The following is a 27061-nucleotide window of genomic DNA, read 5'->3' on the forward strand; positions in this document are numbered from 1 at the left end:
AGTTTTAACAATCACCCTGAATAACAATTAGGTTTGGAAATTATGCTTTAAACACCATTTCACTCAAATAGTAAGATTTTTTTTTCAGATTGGTAAGCATAACATGGGCTGTTTGCCTCTTAATGGGAAATGCTGTTATGACTCAATTGGTTACATTTTTGCAGTCAGAGGAAGCTGAGAAGTTTGTCACACCGAAGTGAAGGACACATTCTGGATCTATTAACTGGTAACTTGGCTGAACTACAAGTGGAAAAAGTTGCAGTTTAATGTCAACACAGATAAAGGTGCTGTGGGAGTTGTCCATCTGCAGTGGAGCAATACAACAGAATGAGCCAACAACAAAAGAGTGGGCCGAAAATGCTGTGCCTGTATGGAATTCTCTGCCTGCTTTTCTTCAGATTTGTCCCAATCTGCCGGAGTACTGATTCCCCTCAGCTCAAGGAAGGAATTCTGAAGGATGCCTTTCACAACAGAAGCATCATCACAGATCACCAGTAAGTTCATTGCAGAGTCATAGTTGCAAGCAGGTTATTCCCCAGCACCTCTCCCACTGCTTTCAGCCCCCTCCAAGTTCTGTAGCAGCTGACGTGTAAGTCTGTGGACATATTGTGTTGTGCAAGCACATAATTTCAGGACATATTAAAGAAAGCATGAGCTCCAAGATTACTTGGAGGGTGTTCTCAGGTGCTGTGAAACTGAGTAGAGGGGGTGGGAGGGGGGCAGGGGGTATAGAAAATAAAACTTCAGGCACTGGAAATTTGAAATAATAAAAAAAAACAAAATTATGGAAACACTCAGCAATTAAGGTGGAGTTTTGACAAAGGATCTTGACCTGAAACATTAATTCTGTTTCACCTTCTGGATTCCTCTAACCCCACTAACTCTTGTTTCAAAATCTCTTCAGATGTGAATTGGGATCCCTCTCTTCCCAACAACGACAGCCAAACCCTTGCATTTTTCTGATTCCATATCCGAGAACCCATGAACACAACTTCACTACTTTTTATTTCTATTTTTGCACTTATTGTAATTCCGTTTTTTCCTATATCTATCACATAGTACACTGAACTGCAGCTGTAAAGTTAACAAATTTCATGACATATGCTTATATTGAATCTGATTCTGAACTTCAAGTTGTCTCAGTAGCGGCGGCTGAAAATGGAGTTGTTTTATTTTTGCCGCGTGTACTGAGGTATTCAATTCATTGCAACAGTGCACTGAGGTAGTATGAGGTAAAGCAATAACAGAAAGCAGAATAAAGTGCAACAAGCAGACAGTAAGGAACAGGATCTATCTTGTCTCAGGATGTAGATTGTATTGGGACCTACCTCTTAAATTTCTTGTCTAACAACAGTCAAACCTTCATGTCTCTCTGATTCTATATCTAAGAACTTTAATTTGTCTTGGTAGCGGCAGCTGAGCCAGAAGTTGGCACTGAAGGTAACACATATCACTCAGTCCAATGCCATCAGTTCAGCTCAGGCACTGGCAATGTGTGTGTGGCAGAAGCTAAATTCAAAGATTAGGGTCATGGTGCATGTATGACCTAGAAGAGAAGGGTAATTCTTGTTCTGGAGGTCATGCCACTCCAAACAACTTTGTAAGGGCAGCCTATAGGAAACGATTGATGGACACGGACACAAGGAGATACTTGGGTGGTGAGCAGTTCTGCAAATTTCACAGAGGGTGGAAAACCGCCTCCAAGCTGGTATTTTGATCTGTGCAGAATCTGGAGTCAGATTTTGTAGTATAGAAGTGAAGGCCATCTCTAGGTCAACAGAAGGACTTAGATCAGGAGAATGGGCAAAGAAGTGGTAGATGGAATACAGTGTTGGGAAGTACACGGTCATCCACTTTGTACAAGAAATAAAGGAGTAGACTATTTTCTTAATGGAGAGAAAATTCAAAAGTCTGAGGTGCAAAGGGACTTGGGAGTCCTTGGGCAGGATTTCCTGAAGGTTAATTTGCAGGTTGAGTTGGTGGTAAGGAAGGCAAATTTTGAGAGGACTAGAATATAAAATCAAGGATGTTTTAGGCACTGGTGAGGCCTCACTTGGAGTATTGTGAGCACTTTGGGCTCCTTATCTAACAAAGGATGTGCTGACTTTGGAGAGGTTCAAATGAGGTTCATGAAAATGATTCTGTGATTGAAAGGCTTATCGTATCAGAAACGTTTGATGGCCCTGGGCCTCTACTCACTGGAATTCGCTATGAGGGGCGATCTAATTGAAACCTATTAAATATTGGAAGGCCTCTACAGAATGGATGTTTACTATGGTGGGTGAGTTTAAGACCAGTAGACACACCCTCAAAATAGAGAGACGTTCATTTAGAATGGAGATGAGGAATTTCTTTATCCAGAGAGCAGTGAATCTGTGGAATTCATTGCCATGGGTGGCTGTGGAGGCCAAGTGTTTGGGTATATTTAAGGCAGAGGTTAATAGATACTTGATTAGTCAGGGCATGAAGGAATATGGGGAGAAGGCAGGAGATTGGGGTTGAAAGGCAAATAGATCAGCCTTGATGAAATAGCGATAGCCTAATTCTTTATGGTCTTATATAGAACCCTAACATTTATAATATGACTATGTGAATCCAACCATCATGTGGTGATGACAATCTCATCTTCTGGTGCAAAATGTGAGTTGTATTTGAGAGATAATGGGCAGAAGGGGAAGGGGAGTGTAGAAACAGAGACAGTAATTCCATGCTCCATGTTCCTTTCCAATCAGATTACACCAGTATCAGTCCTCTGGCACTTCCATCTACATCTATTATCTCCTAACTTCTGTCACTATTTCCAACCCTCATAAGGACATAGGAGCAGAGTTAGGTCATTGGCCGATCGAGTCTACCCCACATCTGCCTATCACTTTTTTTCCACCTCTTCCCTCCACCTTTTTTAACTTGGCTCTTTATCCCCTTTCCTTTAGTCCAGACTAAGTGTCTCGACCCAAAATGTCGAATGTTCAATTTCCTGCACGGTTGCTGCTCAGCATGAGAAGATGATGCGTCAGTAGTAAAGATCAGACTACTCTGAGCTTTAGGGTTGAAGAAAGGTGATTGATGTGTTGGATAGGAAACTGCTCCTTTACTTGTAAGTAGTTTAGAACCTAGAACATAGAATGGTGCAGGCCTTTTGGCCCACAATGTTGTGTCAACCAAGATCAATCTAACCCTTCCCTCCCACATATCCCTCCATTTTTCTTTCATTCATTTGCCTACCTAAGAGTCTCTTTAATATCACTAATGTATCTTCCTCTGCCACGACCCTGGCTGTGGATTTCATGCACCCACCATTCCCTGTGTAAAATTACTCCCTCTGATATCCCCCCCCACTATATTTTCCTCCAATCACCTTAAAATGATGCCCTCTCATATCAGCCATTTTCACCCTGAGAGAAAGACTCTGTCTGTCCACCTGATCTATGTCTGTTATTATCTCTTACACCTCTAACAAGTCACCTCTCACCCTCCTTTGCTATAGACTAGCTCAGTCAACCTTTCCTCATGAGACATGCTCTCTAATCCAGGCTGTATCCTGTTAAATTTTCTCTTCAACCCTTCCGAAGCTTCTATATCCTTCCTATAATGAGGTGACCAGATCTGAACACAGTACTCCAAATGTGGTCTACAGAGTTGCAATATTACCAGGTGGCTCTTTAACTCAATCCCCTGACTAACCAAGGACAACACACCACGTGCTTTCTTAACGACAACCGTCAGCATGTAGGATGTAAACTCTGACGTGATACAAGCTGTTTATTTCTTCTGATTATGAAACACTTAGCTTACCAGTTCCTAGCTTGTGCTGTAGCTCGAAATGCTTGAGAAGTTATAAAATCGGTGCTGTCAGGCCACACAAGCAAAGTAAATTCGTTTTGCTTGTGTGGTCTGACAGCGGAGATTTTATCACTTCTCTGAAGTGTTTCAAGCTTACTTGAGTGGAAACCAGTCTGGAAAGCAATTCCAGCATCAGTCAAACCTAAGTCTACATGGACAGATTAAACCCCAGACAGTTCCTTCGAAAGGTTTCAGGCAGTTGCTTGCCATGTACTTGCCAAACTATTGAAGCCCAACTTTCAGGTCTGGTCTCTCTTTTAAAGGAAGGGTATACTTGGGGTGGAGGGAGTGTGATGATTAATCAGATTGATTCCTGAGATCCTCAGACTGTCCTACAGGAGAGACGAGGCCTATCCTGCCCAGCGTTTAGAAGCGTGAGAGATAGAAGCATTCAAAATACTTGAACAGTGTAGGTTATCTAATGATCCTAATTATTTTCACCTTAATTGATCACTGATTACTTCCTCACTGACAAGGCTAGCATTAATTGTCTATCCCTAAAGTGACCGGACCCTGAACCAAGTGGCTTGCCGCAGCAATCCTGAGTTCAGCCAAGCTGGTGATTCTGGATCTGGACTGGAATGACAGATTTCCTACCAAAAATGGATGTTAGTGACCTAAATTTAATTTTTTTTTTCAATTTAAATTCCTTGGTTGTCATTTGAACTCATCCCTTTGAATTAATTGTCCAGGCTTTTGGAATACTAGTCCAGACATATAACTACCCTATCACTATAGCTCGTACAAATGGGAGGTGACGGGAGGAACGTGGCCTCAGTGGGATCTTCCGCACTGTTGAGAGGTAAAATGTCACACTTCATAATATGTGTGGATACTGACACTTCATAATATGTGTGGATACTGATCGACTGGATTATGTGTTGGAGCACTCAAAACAAAATCAAACCGTAACATGCCAACCACATGTGACAAGACCATGTGACATAGGAGCAGAATTAAACCATTTGGCCCATCGAGTCTATGCCGCCATTTGATCATACCTGATTTATTTTCCTTCTCAACCCCATTCTCCTGCTTTCTCACCATAACTAAAAGACCATAAGACCATAAGATATACAGTAGCAGTGGAATTAGACCATTTGGCCTATCGAGTCTGCTTTGCCATTTCATCATGGCACATCCAATTTTCCCCTCAGCCCCAATCTCCTGCCTTCTCCCTGTATCCCTTAATGCCCTGACCAATCAAGATTTTAACATCCAGTGCCTTAAATATACAAGACATGGCCTCTACAGCTGCCTATGGCAAAGGATTCCACAGATTCATCACTCTCTGGCCAAAGAAATTCCTTCTCATCTCAGTTCTAAAAGGACGTCCCTCTATTCTGAGGCTGTGTCCTGTGGTGTTAGACTCTCCCACCACAGGAAATATCAATTCCACATCCGCTCTATCAAGGCCTTTCACCATTCTATAGGTTTCAATGAGGACACCCCTCTTTCTTCAGAATTCATGTAAATACAGTCTCAAAGCTATCAAACACTCTTCATATGGCAAACCATTTTATCCAGGAATCATTTTCATGAACTTCTTCTGCAACCTCTCCAGTTTCAGTACATCCTTTCCAAGATAAGGGGTCCATATCTGCTCACAATACCCCAAGTGAGGCCTGAACAGTGCTTTATAAAAGTCTCAAAATTATGTCTTGCTATAATATTCTAGTCCTCTTGAAATGAATGCTAACATTGCAGTCCTTCACCACCATAGACTCAATCTGCAAATTAACCTTTAGGGTATCCTGCACAAGGACTCCCAAGTCACTTTGTGCCCCAAATTTATGTATTTTCTCACCATTTAGAAAATAGTCAACCAAAGTGCTTGACCATATACTTCCTGACACTGTCATGTCTTTTCCCACTCTTCTAATCTGTCTCAGTCCTTCTGTAGCCTCTCTATTTCCTCAAAACTACTTACCCCTCCAATTATCTTCATTTTGTCTGCTGACCTTGCAACAAAGCCATCAATTCTATCATCCTAATCCTGACAATCAGCCACTGCTTTATCCATGCTAGAATCTTTCCTGTAATACCATGGGCTTGTTAAGCAGCCTCATATGTTGCACCTTGTCAAAGGCCTTCTGAAAATCTAAGTACATCAACCTATTCTCCTTTGTCCACCCTGCTTGTTACTTTTTTCAAAGAATTCCTACTGATTTGTCAGGCAAGATTTTCCTTCGAAGAAACCATGCTGACTACTGTCTATTTTATCACGTGCCTCCAAGTACCCTGAGTCCTCATCCTTAATAATTGACTCCAATATCTTCCCAACCACTAAGGGCAGACGAACTGGCTGATAGTTTCCTTTCTTCAGCCTCTCTCCCTTCTTGAGGAATGGTGTGACATTTGCAATTTTCCAGTCTTCTGGAACCATTCCAGAAAATAGTGATTCTTGAAAGACCATTACTAATGCTCCATAGTCTCTTTAGCCACCTCTTTCAGAACTCTGGAATGTACACCATATAGTCCAGCTGACTTATCTACCTTCAGATCTTTCAGTTTCCCAAGAACTTTCTCTCTAGTAATAACTTCACACAATTCATGACCCCTAATACCTGGAACTTCCACCATATTGCTAGAGTCTTTCACAATGAAGACTGATGCAAAATACTCATTCGGTTCATCGCCATTTCCTCATTCCCCATTACAACCTCTCCACAATCATTTTCCAATAGTCCGATATCCAGTCTTGCCTCTCTCCTATATTTTTGATATTTGGTGAAACTTTTGGTATCCTCTTTAATATTATTGGCTAGCTTACTTATGTATTCCCTTTTTACCTTCTTAGTTGCCTTTTGTTGGTTTTTAAAAGCTTCCTAATCCTCTAACTTCCCACTAATTTTTGCTCTATTATATGCCCTCTCTTTGGCTTTTCTGTTGGCTTTGGCTTCTCTTGTTAGCCACAGTTGTGTCATCTTGCCATATTATGACAATTGCTCCTTAGTGTCCTTTTACCTCAAGCTTTCTGATGAATTCTGGTTCATTGCACAAAACCCAATCCAGAATAGCTGATCCCCTCATGGGCTCAACCATAAGCTACTCTAAAAAGCTATCTCATTGATACTCTAGAAATTCCTCCTCCTAGAATCCAGCACCAACCTGATTTTCCCAATCTACCTGCACATTGAAATCGCCCATGACTGCTGTAACATTGCCTTTTTGGCATGTATTTTCTATCTCCCGTTGTAATTTGTAGACCACATCCTTACTACCATTTGGGGATCTGTTAATAATTCTCATCGGGGTCTGTTTACCCTTGCAGTTCCTTAGCTTATCCACAATGATTCAACACCTTCCAAACTTACGTCATCTCTTTCTAATGATTTGATTTCATTTTTTTTTTTTTTTACCAACACAGAACTCCACCCCCTCTACCTTCCTGTCTGTCCTTTTGATACAATGTGTATCCTTGGACATTAAACTCCTAGCTATAATCTTCTCTCCGCCATGATTCAGTGATGCCAACAACATCACACTTGCCAATCTGCAGTAGTGCTACAAGTTCATTTATGTACCTTACTGTATACTGCACACAGTCAAATAGAACACCTTCAGTCCTGTATTCACCATTTTGATTTTGTCTGCCTTTTACATTACAACTCATCCTGTTGACTGTAATTTTGCCCTATCAGCAGTGTCTCCTCATGACACATTGCCTCTGTTTGTGAACCAGCTACCTCATTTTCAGCACTATCATCCGTCTGTCCGACAATACTTCCTATGATAACCTTTGACAGCCTTGCTTATTAAGAACCTATCAATTTCCACTTTAAGTATACCCAATGACTTGCCTCCACACCATCTTTGGCAATGAAATACACAGATTCACCACCCTCTGGCCCTCTGGCTAAAGAAGTTCCTTCTCATCAGTTCAAAATAGATGTCCCTCTACCTGAGGTTGCGCATTCTGGTCCGAGACTCATCCACTATAGGAAACATCCTCTCCACATCCAGTCTACCTAGGCCTTTCAATATTTGTTATGTTTCAACGAGATCCCCCCTCCCCTCACTTATCATTCTGAAAACAGATAAGGAATTTCTGAGTTCAAAGTCCCACTCTGTCCTCAATCCAATGCTACTAATTCACATCCAAAATGAAATCATATTTGTCTTTCCAGTCACCTTGAGGAGGAACTGGAACAGCATCTTGGAAAGATTGACTTGGACAAAATGTCAGAGAATGAGCTGGAATTCTACTTCTTCACGTGAGTCAGGTGCATCTGCACTTCTGTTGAAAGTCTTCATTTAATGTTTTTCCAATATTTTTCCTCAGCTGTTTGCACTAAGGTTTATTGTTCAGCACACTGAACGTTTGGGCCACTCAAGCGTGAGCTAGACACATGAAAGAGACTAATACAATCAATACAGTATCCCCCTCCCCCCTTCCTTTCACAGATACCACTATTGCATTATATCTGTTAGGGAATAATAATAATTAGAGAAATTTATTTTATTAAACAAATGCACACTTGGTGAGAGACATTGCATTTGTTAAATAAAAAAGAAATCAATTATTTATTACAATTGTAATTACCTCATGTTCACATCAGTTTCAGAGCACTGATGCAGTTATGCCTGCTGGGTCTGAACATGTAAACATCTGCAGTTATGTGTCTTGCTGAAGTGCAACTGAAAAGTCAGACTAAACCTTTAGTTTTTCTTTGTCCAAATCATGTTAATAACATCTGATCACGTTAAGTAACCAAGAGAATTGGCAGATGTCCAGCACAAACAAGGTAAGAATTCTTTTTAACCTTGATCTTTTTTCTGAAATGCTTGTATTCCCACTTAAGAAGAAGCTTTTTAACAGTTAGGCAAATCAGTGTTAGCTGGGCTCTCCTAAATGCTCAGTGCATGTAGGTACTGGGTTGGCTTACTTGGTTAGCTACTTTGGCTAAAGTGCTAATGCAGGAACCACACTTCACTAAAAGCAGGGTTAAAGAAATAACCAAGTTGCCTTCTGGTATGTGATACTTGAATGAGATAGGGCAGGTGACAAAAGTTTGTTTAGGGGAACACTTTGCATCTAGTGATCATAATGGTATTACTTTCAAAGTAAATATGGGAAAGGATAGGTCTGGTCCCCAAGTTGAGGTTCTAAATTGGAGAAAGGCCAATTTTGATGTTATCAGAAAGTGTGGATTGGGACAGGATTTTCTGGCAAAAGTATACAGTACTTGTTAAATGGGAGGCCTTCAAAAGTGAAGGTGGGAACAAATGAGGTGCTTATGGAGTATAAGAAATGCAAGAGACACAAAGAAATCGGGGGGGGGGGGCGCTAAAAAGCACGTTGTTACTCAGTAGCAGATAAGCTGAAGGAGAGTCCTAAAGGATTCTACAGATAATTTAAGAGAAAAAGGATTGCAAGGGACAAATTTTGACCTTTGGAAGATCAGAATTGTAGTCTATGCGTGGAGCTAAAAGAGATGGGGAAAATCTTAGATTGATGTTTTTCATCTGCATTTACTTAGAAAATGGCACAGAGTCTATAGCAGTGAGGCAAAGCAACAGCAAGGTCATGGACTCCACACAGATTAGAGAGGAGGAGGTGTTCACTATCTTAAGGCAAATTACCGTGGATAAATTCCTGGGGCCTGACGGGATGTTCTCTTGAACCCTGTGTGAGGCAAGTGCAGAAACTCTCAGAGCCCTCACAGAGACATCTAAATTGGATTAGACATTGACTCTGCAGTAGAAGCCAGGGAGTGGTAGTAGATGGCTTCCTCTCTGACTAGAGGCCTGTGACTAGTGGGGAGCTGGAGGGATTGATGCTGGGTCCTTTATTGTCTATCTTCTATATCAATGATCTGGATGATAATGTGGTAAACTGGATCAGCAGATTTACAGATGATACCAAGATCGGTGGTGTAGTAGACAGTGAGGAATGCTATCATGGCTTACAGAGGGATCTGCATCAGCTGGAAAAATTGGTTGTAAAATAGCCAATGGAACTTAATGTAGACAAGTGCAAGGTTTTGCACTTCAATAGGACCAACCATGGTAGGGCACTGAGCAGTGTGATAGAATAAATGGGTATGAGAATATAGGTCCATAATTCATTGAAATAGTGTCACAGATAGATAGGATCATAAAGAAAGCTTTTGGCACATTGGCCTTAATAAATCAAAGTATTGAGTACAGGAGATGGGATGTTATGTTGAAGTTGTACAAGACATTGGTGAGATGTAATTTTGGAGTATTGTGTGCAGTTTTGGTCACCTATCTACAAGAAAGATATAAATAAGGTTGGAAGAGTACAGAAAAAATTTACAAGGATGTTGTGAGGACCGGAGGAGCTGAGTTATAAGGAAAGATTGAGAGGAAATTTGATAGAATGTTCAAAATTATTAGGGGTACAGATAGGGTAAATTCAAGCAGGCTTTTTTCACTGAGGTTGGGTGGGACTTCAACTAGAGGTCATGGGTTAAGGGTGAAAGGTGCAATGTTTAAGGGGAAACTTCTTCACTCAGAGGGCCATGAGAGTGTGGAGCAAGCTGCCAGTACAAGTGATGCATGCCAACTCAATTTCTACATTTGAGAAGTTTGGATAGGCACATGGATTGTAGGGGTGTGGTCCAACTGTAGATCGATGGGGGTAGGCAGTTTAAGTGGTTTGGCACAGACTAGATGGGCTCAAGGGCCTGTTCCTGTGTTGTATGACTCCATTTGAACTCCTTTGAAAGCGGTGTTCAATACTCCATTATTGTTGCAGAATAGCACTACCTGACAGTGTATGTCAAAATCAGGTTTATTGTCACCAACATACTGTAAATCATTAGTTGTTCTGTGGCAGCAGTACAGTGCAGAAATAACAAATTACAATAAAAAACAATAAATAGCACAAAGGAGCAATATCAAGGTAGGGTTCATGGACCGTTCATTAATCTGATGGTGGAGAGGAAGAAGCTGTTCTTGGGTCTTAGGCTCCTGTCTGACCTCCTCCCTTACAGTAGGACTGAGAAGAGGGCACATACTGGATGGTGAGGGTCCATCGTAGTGGATGCTATGCCCATGATAGAGCTTGCTGAGCCCGCAACCCTCCGAAGCCTCTTGCCATCCTGTGCATTGGCATCTCCATACCAGACATGGAAGCAATCAGAGCACCTCTGCAATACTTAACTACAGTGTTTCATGAAGGTAGCTCATCACCATATTTCCCAAGGCAACAAACACAGAGTATTCGATACAAGTCACGCCAGCTGCGACCGCATTTTGAGAATGATAAGAAATTCAGTAGAAGTAATTGGATGTTCGAAGTTCAAGGTAAATTTATTATCAAAGTACATACAGGTCACCACAGACAACCCTAAGGTTCATTTTCTTGTGGGTGCATTCAATAAATTTATAGAATAATAACAGTGACAGAATCAGTGAAAGACCACCCAACCAGGGTGTTCAGCCGGAGTGCAGAAGGCAAAAAGTAGAATCAATAATAATAAATAAATAAATAAACAATAAATAACAAGCACAGGAGATGAAGCATTCTTGAAAGTGAGTCCATTGATTATGGGAACATTCAATGATGGGGTGAGTGAAGTTATCCCCTCTCGTTCAAGAGCCTGATGGTTGAAGGGTAGTAATTGTAAGTGAACCTGGTGGTGTGAGTCCTGAGGCTTCTGTACCACTTCCCTGACAGCAGCAGTGAGAAGAGAGCATGACCTGGATACTGGGGGTCCTTAGTGATGGATGCTGCTTTCCTATGACAACGTTTCACATAGATGTGCTCAATACTTGTTATAGTTGTTGGGTACAGAAGGTATTGCCTTACACTGCCCACCAACATCCAAAACTACCCGCCTTCCCTTATCGTAGAGAATAGTTTCAATACAACTTCAACTCTCAGGCATCAAGTAATAAAAAGTCAATAAAACTACAGAGCAATTACATTTGACAGCCAGCTAGAAAGGGAACTTCCCAAATATGTGATGGTTCCTTAACAGTACAATTTTAAATTTTTTCCACACCTCTTGGATAAACTATATTAATTAATCACCTTATATCTTTCTCCCCTTTTCCAGTCTGCATGACTTTGACAAAAACATGCTCTTGGATGGTCTTGAAATATTGACAGCACTGGAAGAGTCCCTTGAAGAAGCCCTGGCTGTTTTTTCTAAAGAAGACATGCTGAATTTACTGACAGGTAACATTTCTGATTTTCTGTATGGGAAGAGATACAGCTCAGAAACAGGCCCTCTGGCCCACCATTAATCACGAGTCCACTCTAATCCTATTTTATCCCCTCACATTAGCCTCTACTCACCTACACGCATCTATGAAATGTGGGAGGGAACCAGAACATGCAGGAGAAACCATGTGATCATGGGACAATGTGTGAGCTCCACACCGAACGCACTGGAGCTCAGGATATGGCCCAGGTCACTTGAGCAGTGAGGTAGCAGCTACACCAACTATGTCATGCATCACCCTTCAGATCATAGAATCAATCCTAGACTGAGATCAAGATGCACCCCACCTCACCCCCTCTCAAATTCATCTTCATTAACTAGCTTCCTTTTTGTAGTGATAACACTTTCCACCGTGTAACTCATAATACCCCATAGTTATTAAAACAAAAGCCCATTCTGCAAGGCTGATGCATAAGGAATATTTTTGTTTATCAGTGGATTTTGGTCTGAAATCTCCAAATTAAGGTCCAAAAACTCCAAAGGCAAATTATATCCTGCAAATCTCATTACTGCAAACATTTGATTGGGCTTTGTGAAATGACGACCGATTCAACACAAGACTGACTATACTATCTGCAGCATTATTACCAAGGTGTGTTTCCCTGATTGTGCCTCTTTATGGGGCTCGGTGGAAATTCTTTTTAGGCTTAAACTCAGTAGTCACTAGGTAAAAAATAATTTGTCACCTGACCTCTGTGCCAGTGAACCGTTGTAAATAATGTTGCATATTTTAAGCTATGAAGGAGATTGCTAAGGCTTATGGCACTGGATCAGAAAGTGCTTACCTTGTGCAAAACGGATTTTCAGCAATATTGCATTTGCAGTTATTGTCTTTTGCATACTGGTTGTATGCCCAGTTGGTGTGGTCTTTCACTGATTCTATCGAGAATGACCCCAAGAAAATGAATCTCAGGGCTGTATATGGTGACATTGCCATACTTTGATAATAAATTTACTTTTAACTTTTTGAACTTTGAAGAACAGCTGGTTACTACTTATTAATGAATATACATAGAAACCAAAAACAATTACACTCTAAATCAGGGATTACCAACCTTTTTTACGCCATGTACCAATACTATTAAGCAAAGGGTCTGGGGCTCCCAGGCTGGGAAACCCTGTTCTAAATGCTGTCTAGTTGCTATGCTTCAAGGTAACTTCCATATTTGTCTTCAAAGATGAACCATAAGATCAAAGCAGCGAGTGGTGAAAATAAAGGGTGTGATTGGTTAATTTTATTGTCAATCACGCTCACTGACCAGATCACTGTAAGTGACTGAGGTTGAAGGTCTGCATCTAAAGATCAAAGATTAGAGTATCTTTATTTTTCATATGTATAGTGAAAAGCATTGTTTGTGTCAATGACCGACATTATGGGAGCAGCCTGTAAGTTTCACCACACTTCCAGTGCCAATGTAGCACGACCCCACAACTTACTCACCCTTACCTGTAGGTCTCTGGAATGTGGGAGGAAACTGGACAGCCTGGAGGGAATCCACACAGTCACAGGGAGAACGTACAAACTCCTTACAGATAGACAGGAATTGAATGCTGATCTTACAACTGGTACTGTAAGCATTACGTTACCACGCCACCCTTTTCCACTCTTTGCAATTTTTGCTGTGGTTTCTGCCACAAGTATTTTTGTTGCATTAAGTAGATTGTCTTCTGAATACATTTTAAATTCTAAAATCAATTGTTTACTGTGAGGCCTAACATGTATCCCAGCCTCTGCCAAACCTGGCTGTTAATAGAGGTACTTTAAATCTGTTTGGAAAACTGGGGCAAGTTTGACCATAACTCATGCTCAGATTGCCAGATGTACTACAGATGAACACTACGCAATACCCCAGCATTCTATATAGCCCAAAAACAAGGGAACCCTCTTCCCCACACCACCACCACCCCCCCAACCCAGCCATACCAACTCTTCACAAATCCCTCTAACCTTCCCTTTTGTGAGGCAGAACGTTCTGTCCTCAGTAAAGGCCTCACCTTTATTCCTCTGTGCCCACACCTCAGTAAGTTCTGCACCCACCATGATGCTGAGCTCTTCTTCCGCCTCCTCCGTTTTTCACACCTTCTTTGGCAAGGACTCTCCATACCACAGCAATAACCCTTTTTCCTGTCTTCAACCCTCCTCCTCTTCCTGGACATCCCATTCTGGTCTTCTTCCTGCTCATTATCCTTTCGACCATAAGACATGGGAGCAGAATTAGGCCATCTGGCCCATTGAGCCTGCCCTGCCATTTAATCATAGCTGATGCCTTTTCTCCTTTTCCTCAACCCCAGTTCCCAGCCTTCTCCCCATAATCTTTGATGCCATGTGGTAACAAATTCCACAAGTTCACCACCCTTTGGCAAAAGAAATTTCTCCGCATCTCTGTTTTGAAAGGGCACCCCTCTATCCTGAGGTTGTGCCCTCACTCCCCCACCATGGGAAACATCCTTTCCACATCTACTCTGTCTAAGCCTTTCAACATTCAAAAGATTTCAATGAGATCCCCCCTCATCCTTCTGAATTCCAGCGAGTACAGACCCAGAGCCACCAAACATTTCTTGTACGAAAACTTTCATTCCTGGAATCATCCTTGTGAACCTCCTCTGAACCCTCATCAATGCCAGCTCATCTCTTCTAAGATGAGAAGCACAAAACTGTTCACAATACTCAAGGTGAGACCTCACCAGTGCCTTATAAAGCCTCAGCATCACATCCTTGCTTTTGTATTCTCGACCTCTTGAAATGAATGCTAACATGGCATTTGTCTTCCTCACCACCGAATCAACCTGCAATTAACCTCCAGGGTGTTCTGCACAAGGACTCCCTTTGCATCTCAGATTTTTGGATTTTCTCCCTATTTAGAAAATAGTCCGCACATTTATGTATTTCTACTACCAAAGTGCATGACCATGCATTTTCCAACATTGTATTTCATTTGCCACTTTCTTGCCCATTCTCCTACCCTATCTCAGTCCTGCATCTTACCTGTTTCCTCAACACTACCTGCCCCTCCACTGATCTTTGTATCTTCTGCAAACTTGGCAACAAAGCCATTTATTCCATCATCTAAATCATTTTTATACAGCATAAAAAGAAATGGTCCCAACACTAACCCCTGCGGAACACCACTAGTCACTGACAGTCAACCAGAAAAGGATCTTTTTATTCCCACTCGCTGCCTCCTACTAATCAGCCAATGCTTTAACCATGTTAGTAAATTTCCTGTAATACCATGGGCTCTTAACTTGGTAAGCAGCCTCATGTGTGGTACCTTGTCAAAGGCCTTCTGAAAGTCCAAATATACAACATCCCTGTATCCCCTTTATCTATCCTACTTGTAATCTCCTCAAAGAATTCCAATAGTTTAATCAGGCAGGCTTTTCCCTGAAAGAAAACCATGCTGACTTTGCACTATCTTGTCCTGTGTCACCAAGTACTCCATCACCTCATCCTTAACAATTGACTCTAACATCTTCCCAACCACTGAGGTCAGGCTAACTGGTCTATAATTTCCTTTCGGCTGCCTTCCTCCTTTCTTGAAGGGTGGAGTGACATTTGCAATTTTCCAGTCCTCTGGCATCATGCCAGAGTCCAATGATCTTTGAAAGATCATTTCTAATGCCACCACAATTTCTAACACTACCTTTTCAGAACCCCAGGGTGCAGTTCATCTGGTCTTTCAGCTTTTTGAGCACCTTCTCGCTTGTAACAGTAATTACACTCACTTCTCTTCCTTCACACTACAACATCAGTCATACTGCTAATGTCTTCCACAGTGAAGACTGATGCAAAATACTCATTTAATTCATCAGCCATCTCCATGTCCCCCGTTATTATTTCTCCTGCCTCATTTTCTAGTGGTCCTACATCCACTCTTATTTCTTATTTTTAACATACTTGAAAAAACTTACTATCCACTTTGATATTATTTGCAAGCTTGCTTTCATATTTCATCTTTTCCATTCTAATGATTTTTTAGTTGCTCTCTATAATATTTAAAAACTTCCCAGTCCTCTATCTTCCCACTAATTTTTGCTTTGTTGTATGGCTTTTTTTTGCTTTTACAAAGCTTTGACTTCCCTTGTCACCCATGGTTGTACTATTTTACCATTTGATATTTCTTCACTTTTGGAATACACATGTCCTGCACCTTTCTCATTTTTCCCAGAAACACACGTCATTGCTGCTCTGCTGACATCCCTGCCAGCAGCTCCTTCCAATTTACTTTGGCCAACTCCTCTCTCAAACCAGTGTAATTTCCCTTACTCCATTGAAATACTGCTACATCAGATTTTACTTTCTCCCTATCAAATTTCAAATCGAACTCAATCATATTGTGATCACTGGTTCCTAAGGGTTCTTTTACCTTAAGCTCCCTAATCGCCTCCGGTTCTTTACATAACACCCAATCCAGTATAGCTGATCCCCTAGTAGGCTCAACAACAAACTGCTCTAAAAAGCCATTTCTTAGGCATTCAACAAACTCACTCTCTTGAGATCAATTACCAACCTCATCTTCCCAATCGACCTGCATGTTAAAATCTCCCATGACTACCATAACATTGCCCTTTTGACACGCCTTGTCTATTTCCTGTTGTAATCTGTGGTCCACCTCCCAGCCACTGTTGGGAGGCCTGTATATAAATGCCATCAACGTCCTTTTACCCTTGCAGTTTCTTAACTCAACCCACAAGGATTCAACATCTTCCTATCTATCCTATGTCACATCTTTCTACTGATTTAATGCCATTCTTTACCAGTAGAAGCATATCACCCCCCTTGCCTACCTTCCTATCCCTCTGGTACAACGTGTAACCTTGGACATTCAGCTCCCAACTACAACCATCCTTCAGCCACGATTCAGTGATGACCACAACATCACACCTGGCAATCTGTAATAGTGCAACAAGATCATCCACCTTATTTCTTACACTATGTGCATTTAGATACAACACTCTACTGTTTTCACTATCCTTTGATTCTGCATCCCTGATGTTTTGATACTCAGCTTGTTGGCTGCAACTAAGTCCCATCACCTGCCTGCCCTTCCTGTCTGTCTGACTGCATGCTACCTTTACTTTTTTACCATCTGTCCTATCCTGAGTCTCTTCACTCTGGTTCCCACCCCCTTGCCAAATTAGTTTAAACCCTCCCCAACAGCTCTAACAAATATGCCTGCAAGAATATTGGTTCTCCCCTCTGCCCCCCCCCCCCCCAGGTTCAGGTGCAACCTGTCACTTTTGAACAGGTCATACCTCCCCCAGAAGAGATCCCAGTGGTCCAAGAACCTGAAGCCCTGCCCTCTGCACCAGCTTCTCAGTGATGCATTTATCTGCCAAATCATCCTGTTTCTACCCTCACTGGCGCGTGGCTCAGATAGCAATCCAGAAATTACTAGCCTGGAGGTCCTGCTCTCAGCTTTCTAGCTAGCTCTCTAAATTCTCTTTTCAGGACCTCTTTGCTTTTCCTTCCTATGTCATTGGTACCAACATGTACCAAGACATCTGGCTGCTCTCCCTCCCTCTCCAAAATGTTGTGGACGTGATCTGAACTGGCACCTGGGAGGCAACATACCATCTGGGTGTCCCTTTCACATCCACAGAATCTCCTGTCTGTTCCCCTCACTATTGAGTCCCCTATCACTACCACTCCCTTCTCTCTCTTACCCTTCTGCACCACGGACCCACGCTCAGTGCCTGTAACCTGTCGCCGTGGCATTCTCCCGGGAGGTCATCCCCCACAACAGTATCCAACACGGTATACTTATTTTTGAGGGGAATGGCCACAGGTGTGTTCTGCTTTCACTGTCTATTTCCATTTCTCCTGACGGTCACCCAGCTACTCGCCTCCTGCAACTTTGGGGTGACTATTTCCCTGTAACTCTGATCAATTATCTGCTCGGTCTCCCGTTCAAGCCAAAGGTCATCCAGCTGCTGCTCCAGATCCCTAACACAGTCTTCCAGGAGCTGCAGCCGGATGCACTTCACGCAGATGTAGTTCCTCGGGAGACTCTGGGTCTCCCAGTTCTCCAACATCCAGCACCAAGAGCTAACCACAGTCATTTAAATGGTATAGTAAGAGAGAAAAAAAAAGGCCGAAGCCTCTTTTAATGCGAAAACCTGTCGCTTTTACTCTCACCACTGGCCCACTCCAGCAATGACCGCTCCGCTTATCCCTTCTGTATTTTTATTTTGTTCGCAGAGCTCTGTTGACGCTGCTGATAGATGGAGAAACACCTGTGAAATTCTCTTTTTAAATTGCTAACTGCCAATGAGACATCAACCATTTTGACTTTAATACTCCTCTCTCCAATTCTAACCTCACTCCTTCCGAACACGATGCTCTTCACTCTTTCCTCACTAATCCTAGCCTCACCATCAAACCTGTAGAAAAGGGGGACGGGGTTTGCTGTAGTAGTCTGGTGTACTGACTTCTACCTTGCTGAGGCCAGGCAACAACTTTCTAACACCACCTCTTGCTTACCCCTCACTAAGGAGAACCGGGCCATTGTCACCTGCACCATCACCAACCTTATACGCTCTGGGGATCTCCCATTCACTGCCACGAACCTCATAGTTCCCATACCTCGCACTTCCTGTTTCTACCACCTACCCAAGATCCAGAAAACTGCTAGTCCCGGTAGACTCGTCACTTATACTTGTTCTTGCCCCACCGAACTTATATCTGCATACTTTGTTTCTGTTTTATCGCACCTGGTTCAGTCCCTTCCTAACTAAATCCATGACACTTCACATGCTCTGGATCTTTTCAATGACTTCAGGTTCCACGGCCCTGATTGTCTTGTTTTCACCATGGATGTCCAGTCCCTATGTACCTCCATCCCGCATCAGGAGGGCATTAAAACTCTCCGTTTCTTTCCGGACAGCAATCCCAGCCTGCCCCCCTCCACCACCCTTTCCTCGGTCTGGTGGAACTAGTCCTCGCTCTCAACAATTTCTCCTTTGGCTCCTCCCACTTCCCTCAAACAAAATGTGCAGCCGTGGGCACTCTCATGGGTTCCAGCTATGCCTGCCTGTTTGTCGACTACGAGGAACAGTCGATGTTCCAAGCCTACACCCATATCATTTCCCAAACTTTTCCTGTGCTACATCAACAACTGCATTGGTGCTGCTTCCTGCACCCATGTTGAGCTCATCAACTTTGCCTCAATCTTCCACCCTACCCTCAAATTTACCTGGTCCATTTCTGACACCTTCCTCTCCTTTCTCAATCTCTCTGGCTCTATCTCTGGAGACAGTTTATCTACTTATCTTTCACAAACCCACTGATTCTCATAGCTACCTGGACCATACCTCTTCCCGCCCTGTCACTGGTAAAATTGCCATCCCCTTCTCTCAATTCTTCTGCTCCACTGCCACTTCACTTAGGATGAGGCTTTTCATTCCAGAACTAATGAGATGTCCTTCTTCCTCAAAGAAAGGGGCTTTCCTTCCTCCACTATCAATGATGTCCTTGCAGCTCTTCCATTTCACACATCTGCCCTCATCTCATCCTCCCGCAACCCCACCATGGATAGGATTCCTCTTGTCCCCAGCTACCACCCCATTAGCCTTCACATCCAGCACATAATTCTTTGTAACTTCTGGCATCTCCAATGGGATCACACCACCAAGCACATCTTCTCCACTCCAACTTTCCACTTTTCGTAGGGATCGCGCCCTACGTAACTCCCTCGTCCATTCATCCATCCATATTGATCTCCCTCTTGGTACTTAACCTTGCAAGTGAAAAAAATGGCATATCTGCCCCTACACCTCCTCGCTCACTACCATTCAAGGCACCAATCCTTCCAGGTGAGGCAACACTTCACCTGTAAGTTTGCTGGGGTCATTTACGGTATCCAGTGCTCCCGCTGTGGCCTCCTGTATATCAGTGAGACCAAACATAGATCGGGGGACTGCTTCGCCGTGTTCCTATACTATGTCCACCAAAAAAAAGTGGGATCTCCCAGTAGCCCTCCATTCCCATTCTGACATGTCAGTCCATGGCCTCCTCTACTGCTGCGATGAGGCCACACTCAGGGAACAACATTTGGAGGAGCAACACCTTATACTCCAACCTGATGGCATGAACATCTGTTTCTCAAGCTTCTGGTAATGGCTCCCACCCTCTCTTTCACCATTCCCCACTCTCACCTTATCTCTTTACCTGCTCATCACCTCCCTCTGTCATTTCTTCCATGGCCTTCTACCCTCTCCTATCCGATTTCCCCCTTCTCCAGCACTATCCTTTCATCAACCAGCTTCCTAGTTCTTTACTTCACCACTCCGCCTCTCCCGATTTCACCCATCACCTACCTTGTACTACTTCCTCCTCTCCCCACACCTTCTCGCTCCGACTTCTCTTCTTTTCTCCCAGTCCTGATGAAAGGTCTCGGCCTGAAATGTCGACCGTTTATTCTTTTCCATTGATGCTGCCTGGCCTGCTTGAGTTCCTCCAGCATTTTGTGTGCGTTGATACTATATAACCCACACATTCAATGATACCGTGGATTCCAGTCAATTGGGCCATCGGTTAATTGGGGCATCCATTTATTTGGGACACTCTGAAAGAATATAAAATAAATTGAAAAAATAGCCAGAATTCCTTTTGGGATACCATGTGCTTCATTAGGGCAGAAGACTGAACAGTTTCTGACTGGTGTGAGTACCATGCATTTGCATGATAGTTAGATACTACACTGTGTTTAGAGCAGTCAATTTTTAAATAGTGTCAGTTGTGTGTGTGAGGGTTTAAAAATCAGTGATTTTTGTCACCGATAGCTGGCGAAAAATAAGCAGTAAGACAATTCGGAACTGTTACGCTCACTTCGGTTTCAAACATTTAGGCTTGCTAGAAATGGCCAGGAGTGAAAATGAAACCATTTCACTAACTCAACAAGTTAGGAATTTTGGAAGTGTCAACAATCATCGTGAGGCTATGCTGTTGTCTTGCTGCTGCCATCAGGAAGGTAGCACAGGAGCCTCAGGACCCACACCATCAAGTTCAGGAACAGATATTTGCCCTCAACCATCAGGCTCTTGAAATAGTGGAGGCAACTTATTAACCCCATTACTGAACTGTTCCCACAACCTGTGGACTCACTTCAGGACTCCTCATCTCATGTTCTCAATATTTATTGCTTATCTATTTATTATTAGTTTTTTTCTTTTGTATTTGCATATTGGTTGCTTGTTCATTGATTCTATTACATTTCTTGTATTTACTGTGAATGCCCACAAGAAAATTAACCTTGGGGTTGTATATGGTGACATATCTATATTTTTGATATCAATTTTGGACTTTGAATGTTACAATAAAATTGAAGATTTGGGAGATGCAATTGCCACTTACAGTCAATTAAACGAACGGCAGATGAATTCCTCTGTCGGTAACTATTAGCGACTAATGCACAGTTTTATTGTAATGTAGACGTGGGCTGTATTTCATTTAAATACATAATTTGTTACTTAGTTAAATGATGGTTTGTCTTTTTTATACATCTTAACTATTCCTATGAAACTTTGACTAATTGGGGCAGTTGCTTAAATGGGCCTAAAGTTGTTATCCTGATCAACTGGAGTCCATTGTACTCACTGACTTCAATCCACTGGAGCTTTTAATGTTGATATTTACCTTGGTCTTAAAATCAGACTATCAAAATCACTGCTGAAATATTGCCTTCAAACATTAAACTCAGTGGAAGAATTTTTGACCTGAGTACTGGTTTGTAATGTTTCTGGAATAATCTTCTATGGCTCAGTTTGGCTATGTTGTGTTTTGTATGTGCAGAGTTAAGGACTGAGATCTCTTTGAAGGCATTGTTGTGGCCACGTGGTGGATACTGACACCTCCTGTTTGAGCCCAGTATTTACAACTCAGCACATCACTGAAACCAGCTACCCCTCCTTGGAGTGTCTATACTTTACGCTGCCTCCCCAAGGCCCCATCCATCCCCTCTCACTGAGCAGCAGATACAAAATGCCTGAGAGCATTTACCACCAGGCTCAAGGACAGCTTCGACCCCACTGTACTGAATGTAAGACACAAAATGCTGGAAGAGGTCAAGCAGCAGAAATAGAGTTCACGTTTCAGGCCGAGATCCTTCATCAGGACTTGACCCAAAACATCAAAACTTTATCCCTTTCCAGAGATGTTGAGTTCCTCCAGAATTTTGTGCGTGTTACTCTGGATTTCCAACATCTGCAGAATCTATTGTGTTGTTTTATTGAATGGCTCACTATGTCAATAATTTGGACTTGCAATCTACTTCATTCTGATCTTGCACCTTAATCAAAGACCCCACCATCCTGGACCACCTTCCCTCTCCCATTTAGCAGAAGGTACAAAGTTCTGAAAGCAATACCACCTGCTGTTTTAAGTCAATTAAATACTTTCCTAGTATAATATCAACAAGCAAAGCAAATAGATCAGAGTGCGATCAAGGGAAAGCTTTCAGAAGAATTTACTTCAAGCTTAAGAAAGTCTGCCAAACAGAGCTCAATAGTAAAAGTATAACAAAGGCAATAAACACTTTTGTAGTGCCCATATATGACATCTATCGGCATAATATTTTGGTCTGAAACCAATCTTGAAAATTTGCAAAGAAAAATCAGAACTGAGACATTTTAGAAAACACAATGTACCCTCAAATGCACTTAGAGTGCCATCACCTAGGAAGGAGGAGGAAGAGAAATAACACACACAAAAATTTACATAAGTCAGATAAAACTTCTAAGGACATATTTTCATCAATGAAAACAGGATTCAGCGCTCCACACAAACATAAGCAATTCTGATACGTAATACATATCACTAAACTTAAAAGAAAGTACAACACAGTAAAATTCAAAGTACATTTGTTATCAAAGTATGTACGCAGTATACAACCCTCTGTCTCCCCACAGACAGCCCCAAAACCAGTTCAAAGAGTAAACATCAACCACCCCCCATGTGCAAAAAAAAAACAAAAGGGAAAAACATAACATAAAACTCAAAACCAAGCAGATTCGGTTCAGCTCAGCGTTCGTCAAAATCGCCCAAAATAGCAACAAAAAAGGAATGACCAGAAACACATCATAGGATGAACTACAGAGTCCAATCCACAAACCATATCAATTAAACCTCTCTCAGGACCCAGAACTCGGACAGCATCAAGGGAGAGGGGAGACGGAGACCATCTGAACGTAGGGACCTTCCTTTGGGAGCAGCGAGAGACAGACCATCACAGGCAGACTCCTTCCTCCGGCGGCAGCGAGTAAGAGACTGGAAGATGGTGCTGAGCACTCCCTCGCCTTGATAATTTCACTCTTCCTCAATGCTTTAATAGGTGAGAAATAGGGTCAATCATGGGCTCATGCCCCATTTCCAGGCTTCTTGGCCTCAAGGCTACATGCTGCGCTTGAAACACCTTTGAGAGCAGCAAAGTGCCAGATAACTCATTCAGCCCAAAAACACACCACCAAAGTGTTGATCACATGCTCCAAAATTAGCAGAACCATATTTGAAAGAAAGACGTAAAAATGAAAGTCGTTTTGTGAACTGTCTGGAGGATGTTGTGTTGTCTGCTGGCACCATCTTCTTTCGGCCTCCACTGTCACTACAGAAAAAGAAATTAACCAATGGAAGAACATGACACTCCATGGGAGACATCCCCACAATCTGATCAGACTAGATATTGACAAGGAAGTGTTGAACACCTTGCTCGGCGTTGGACACCTTGTCCCAAAAAACAGAGGGGTTCCTTGGGTAATGTAGGACTAGGTAGTTGACACAAAAAATATCAAAAATACTCAATAAAAGACAAACAAATTCAAGATGATAAGTGCAGAAATTGCCAAGAGACACCAGAAGCAATCTAACACATTACAGGATCCTGCAGGAGTTTAACTCAATCTGATTACTCACACAGGCACAATCAAGTGGCAAACATCATTCACCAAATTCTTGTTTTAAAATACAAACTTATAAAATACACCATACCCTACAACAAATACAGGTTTTAAAGTCCATTGATATTGCCATTCCAAACACACATGACACAGAAACAAATAAATGAAAAACACCAGAAATATGCTGAATTAAAAGAGGAAATAGAAAGACTATGGAACATGAACAGGGTATACATTGTTCCGATAGTAATATCTATAACTGGTATCATTCCAGTCACTGCACAATAGCATTAAACAATTAGGCTTACACAGCAACATTTGTGTAAATCTCCAGAAAGCCACAATATTAAACACCACTAGTCTGAAAGTTCCTAGTAATTGAGAAATGAGTGGACTTGGCTATGCCCGTACCTCAGCTTTTACCAGCTTGAGTTGAGGAAAAAAACAATAATGATGATGAATAATCAATAAATATCAAGAACATTTCAAGTACTTGAAAGTGAATCCACAGATTGTGGGAACAGTTCAGTGATGGGGCGAGTGAAACTCCCTCTGGTTCAAGAGCCTGATGGTTGAAGGGTAGTAACTATTCCTGAACTTGTGATGTGGGTACTGAAGTACCTGTTACTACTACCTGATGGCAGCAGTGAGAAGAGAGCATGGCCTGGTGGCAGGGATCCTTGATGATGGATGCTGCTTTCCTGCTCCGTGTAGATGTGCTCAATGGTGGGCTGCCTTTAGCCATGGGCTGCTTTTTGTTGGATTTTCCATTCAAGGGCATTGGTGTTTCCATACCAGGCCATGAAGCAGTCAATATAATATGCACCACACATCTACAGAAGTTTGTCAAAGCTTTAGATGACATGCCAAATCTTTGCAAATTTCTAAGAAAGTAGAGGCACTGCTGTACTTTCTTCATAATGGCATTTACGTGCTCGACCCCAGGACAGATCCTCTAAAATGATGACATTGAGGGATTTAAAGTTGCTGACCCTTTCCACCTTTAATCCCCCTATGAGGACTAGCTCATTATTCTCTGGTTTACTCCTGAAGTCAATTAATATCTCCTTGGTTTTGCTGATATTAAGAGGTGGTTGCTGCAGCATTACTCAAGCCAGATTTTCAATTTCCCTCCTATATGCTGATTTATCAGCACCTTTGATTTGGCCAGCAACAGTGGCGTCATCAGCAAGCTTAAATATGGCATTGAAGCTGTGCTTAGAACCGCAATCAGTGTAAAGCAAGTAGAGCAGGGGCTAATCTCACAGCTTGTGGTGCACCTTTGATGGTGGAGGTTGTGGAAGAGATGTTGTCGACTGGCTGGGGTCTGCAAGTGAGGAAACTGAGGGTCTAGTTGCACCAGGAGATATTGAGGCCAAGGTCTTGACTCTTATTGATTAGTTTTGAGGGATATTGGTATTGAATGCTAAGCTGTAGTCAATGAAAAGCATCCTGATGTATACATCTTTGCTGTCCAGATGTTCCAGGGTTGAGTCAAGAGCCAATGAGATGGCCTCTGTTGTGACGGTAGGTAAGTGGGAGTGGGTCCAAGCCACATGTTTCATCACCACCCTCACAAAGCACTTCATCACAGAGGATGTAAGTGCTACTGGATAAGAGTCATTGGGACAGGTTACCACGTTCTTCTTAGGCACCGATATAGTTGAAGCCTGCGTGAAGCAAGGTATCTCAGACTGCTGAAGCGAGAGATTAAAGATAATGATGAACACTCTAGTTGATCAGCACGTCTACAGTTCTCAGCCAAGTACCCGTCTGGATTAGATGCTTTCTGTTAGTTCACCCTCCTGAAGGATGCTCTCACATTGGCCTCAGAGGCAGAAATCACAGGGTCATCAGGCACTGTGGAAGGTTGCAATGTTGTTTTGGCAGTCAAAGCGAGAATAGAAGGCATTGAGCTCATCTGGGAGTTGTCAACTATGTCACTTTATTTCACTTTGTAGGAATTGATAGCATTCAAGCCCTGCTATTAACAATCTGACTAATAGATTTGAGTCCATAATAATCATGTGCAAAGGTGCCATTTATACAGCAGGACACTCACCTTGCTTACCTGATGGAAATGTCATGCAGAACCATCCAGGTCTTGTGCTGAAGCTCATATCCTGGGAACGGTTTGGTTGGCACATGCTTAAACTAACAGTTCCTTATGTATATAAGTCCTTTACCTAAGACTGATTCCGTGATTCCAGGCTCCTCAGAGAGGACCCATAGAGCAAAAATCTCTCTACAATAAACCTCACCATTTCCTCTCTTTTCTTTTGGTAAAGAAATGACAGATGAAGTTTTGGAAAAGGATGACATGGATAAAGATGGGTATTTATCCTACTATGAGTACATGCACTCCCAAAACAGGACAGCCAGTCCCACCACCATCCTGGATAAAAGTGCAAAAGGTAAAACAGCAAACTCGATGCTGTGAATACATCGTACTCAAAGTCGACAAAAGCAAAGAATCCAATGGAAAGTGACAAATTAATTGGTGTTACATGTTTTATATAATTCATTAAAGCACATGGGTGAAAGGTAATCTGACTCCTTGTGATACCTGGATCAGAAAAGTTACCAGTCCATCCCAAACCTGAATTCTCGTCTGAGTCGGTCACATAGTCAGGTAGCATGAAGGCAGCCCCGAGTCCATGCTATCAAATAACCAGGTACAATAACCCTTTGCTAATCATGTTATATTCTCCACATTCACTTCCCTCAGATTCATTAATCACATGTACATTGAAACATACAGTGAAAAGTGCCGTCTGCGTTAACAACCAACTTATCTATACGTGAGGGGCATCTTACTTTTGGGATATGGGAGGTGACCGGGGCACTTGGGGAATGTGCAAACTCCACATAGACAGCAGCCGAGGCCAGGAACGAAGCTGGCTGTAGCTGTTGTGAGGCAGCAGCTCGACTGGCTGCAGCACTGAGCTGCCACAAAGGGGTCATCTGATTTTAGCTGGAATCGGTGAAATTTCTTCCTCAGTGCACAGTTAACATTGACAGAAAAGCAAAATATTGCAGGTACTGGAAATCTGAAATAACACCCCAAAGAGTGGAAATACGAAGCAGTTTACATGACATTTAGTTGTATAACTGTTGCATATAAAACT

General features: G+C 42.3%; 1 protein-coding gene across 1 annotated transcript; it reads left to right on the forward strand.

Moving 5' to 3' along the window:
- The first annotated feature begins 261 nt into the window (after positions 1-261).
- Positions 262-26465, forward strand: LOC140202148 (multiple coagulation factor deficiency protein 2 homolog). The gene is made up of 4 exons (XM_072267017.1): positions 262-494; positions 7974-8060; positions 11874-11995; positions 26222-26465. Exons 1-4 carry the CDS (start codon positions 328-330, stop codon positions 26371-26373), a joined length of 528 nt encoding a protein of 175 aa, XP_072123118.1. The 5' UTR covers positions 262-327; the 3' UTR covers positions 26374-26465.
- The last annotated feature ends 596 nt before the right edge of the window (positions 26466-27061 follow it).

The sequence above is a fragment of the Mobula birostris genome, chromosome 8 (genome assembly GCF_030028105.1).
Source record: "Mobula birostris isolate sMobBir1 chromosome 8, sMobBir1.hap1, whole genome shotgun sequence".
In the NCBI taxonomy this organism is placed as follows: Eukaryota; Metazoa; Chordata; class Chondrichthyes; order Myliobatiformes; family Myliobatidae; genus Mobula; species Mobula birostris.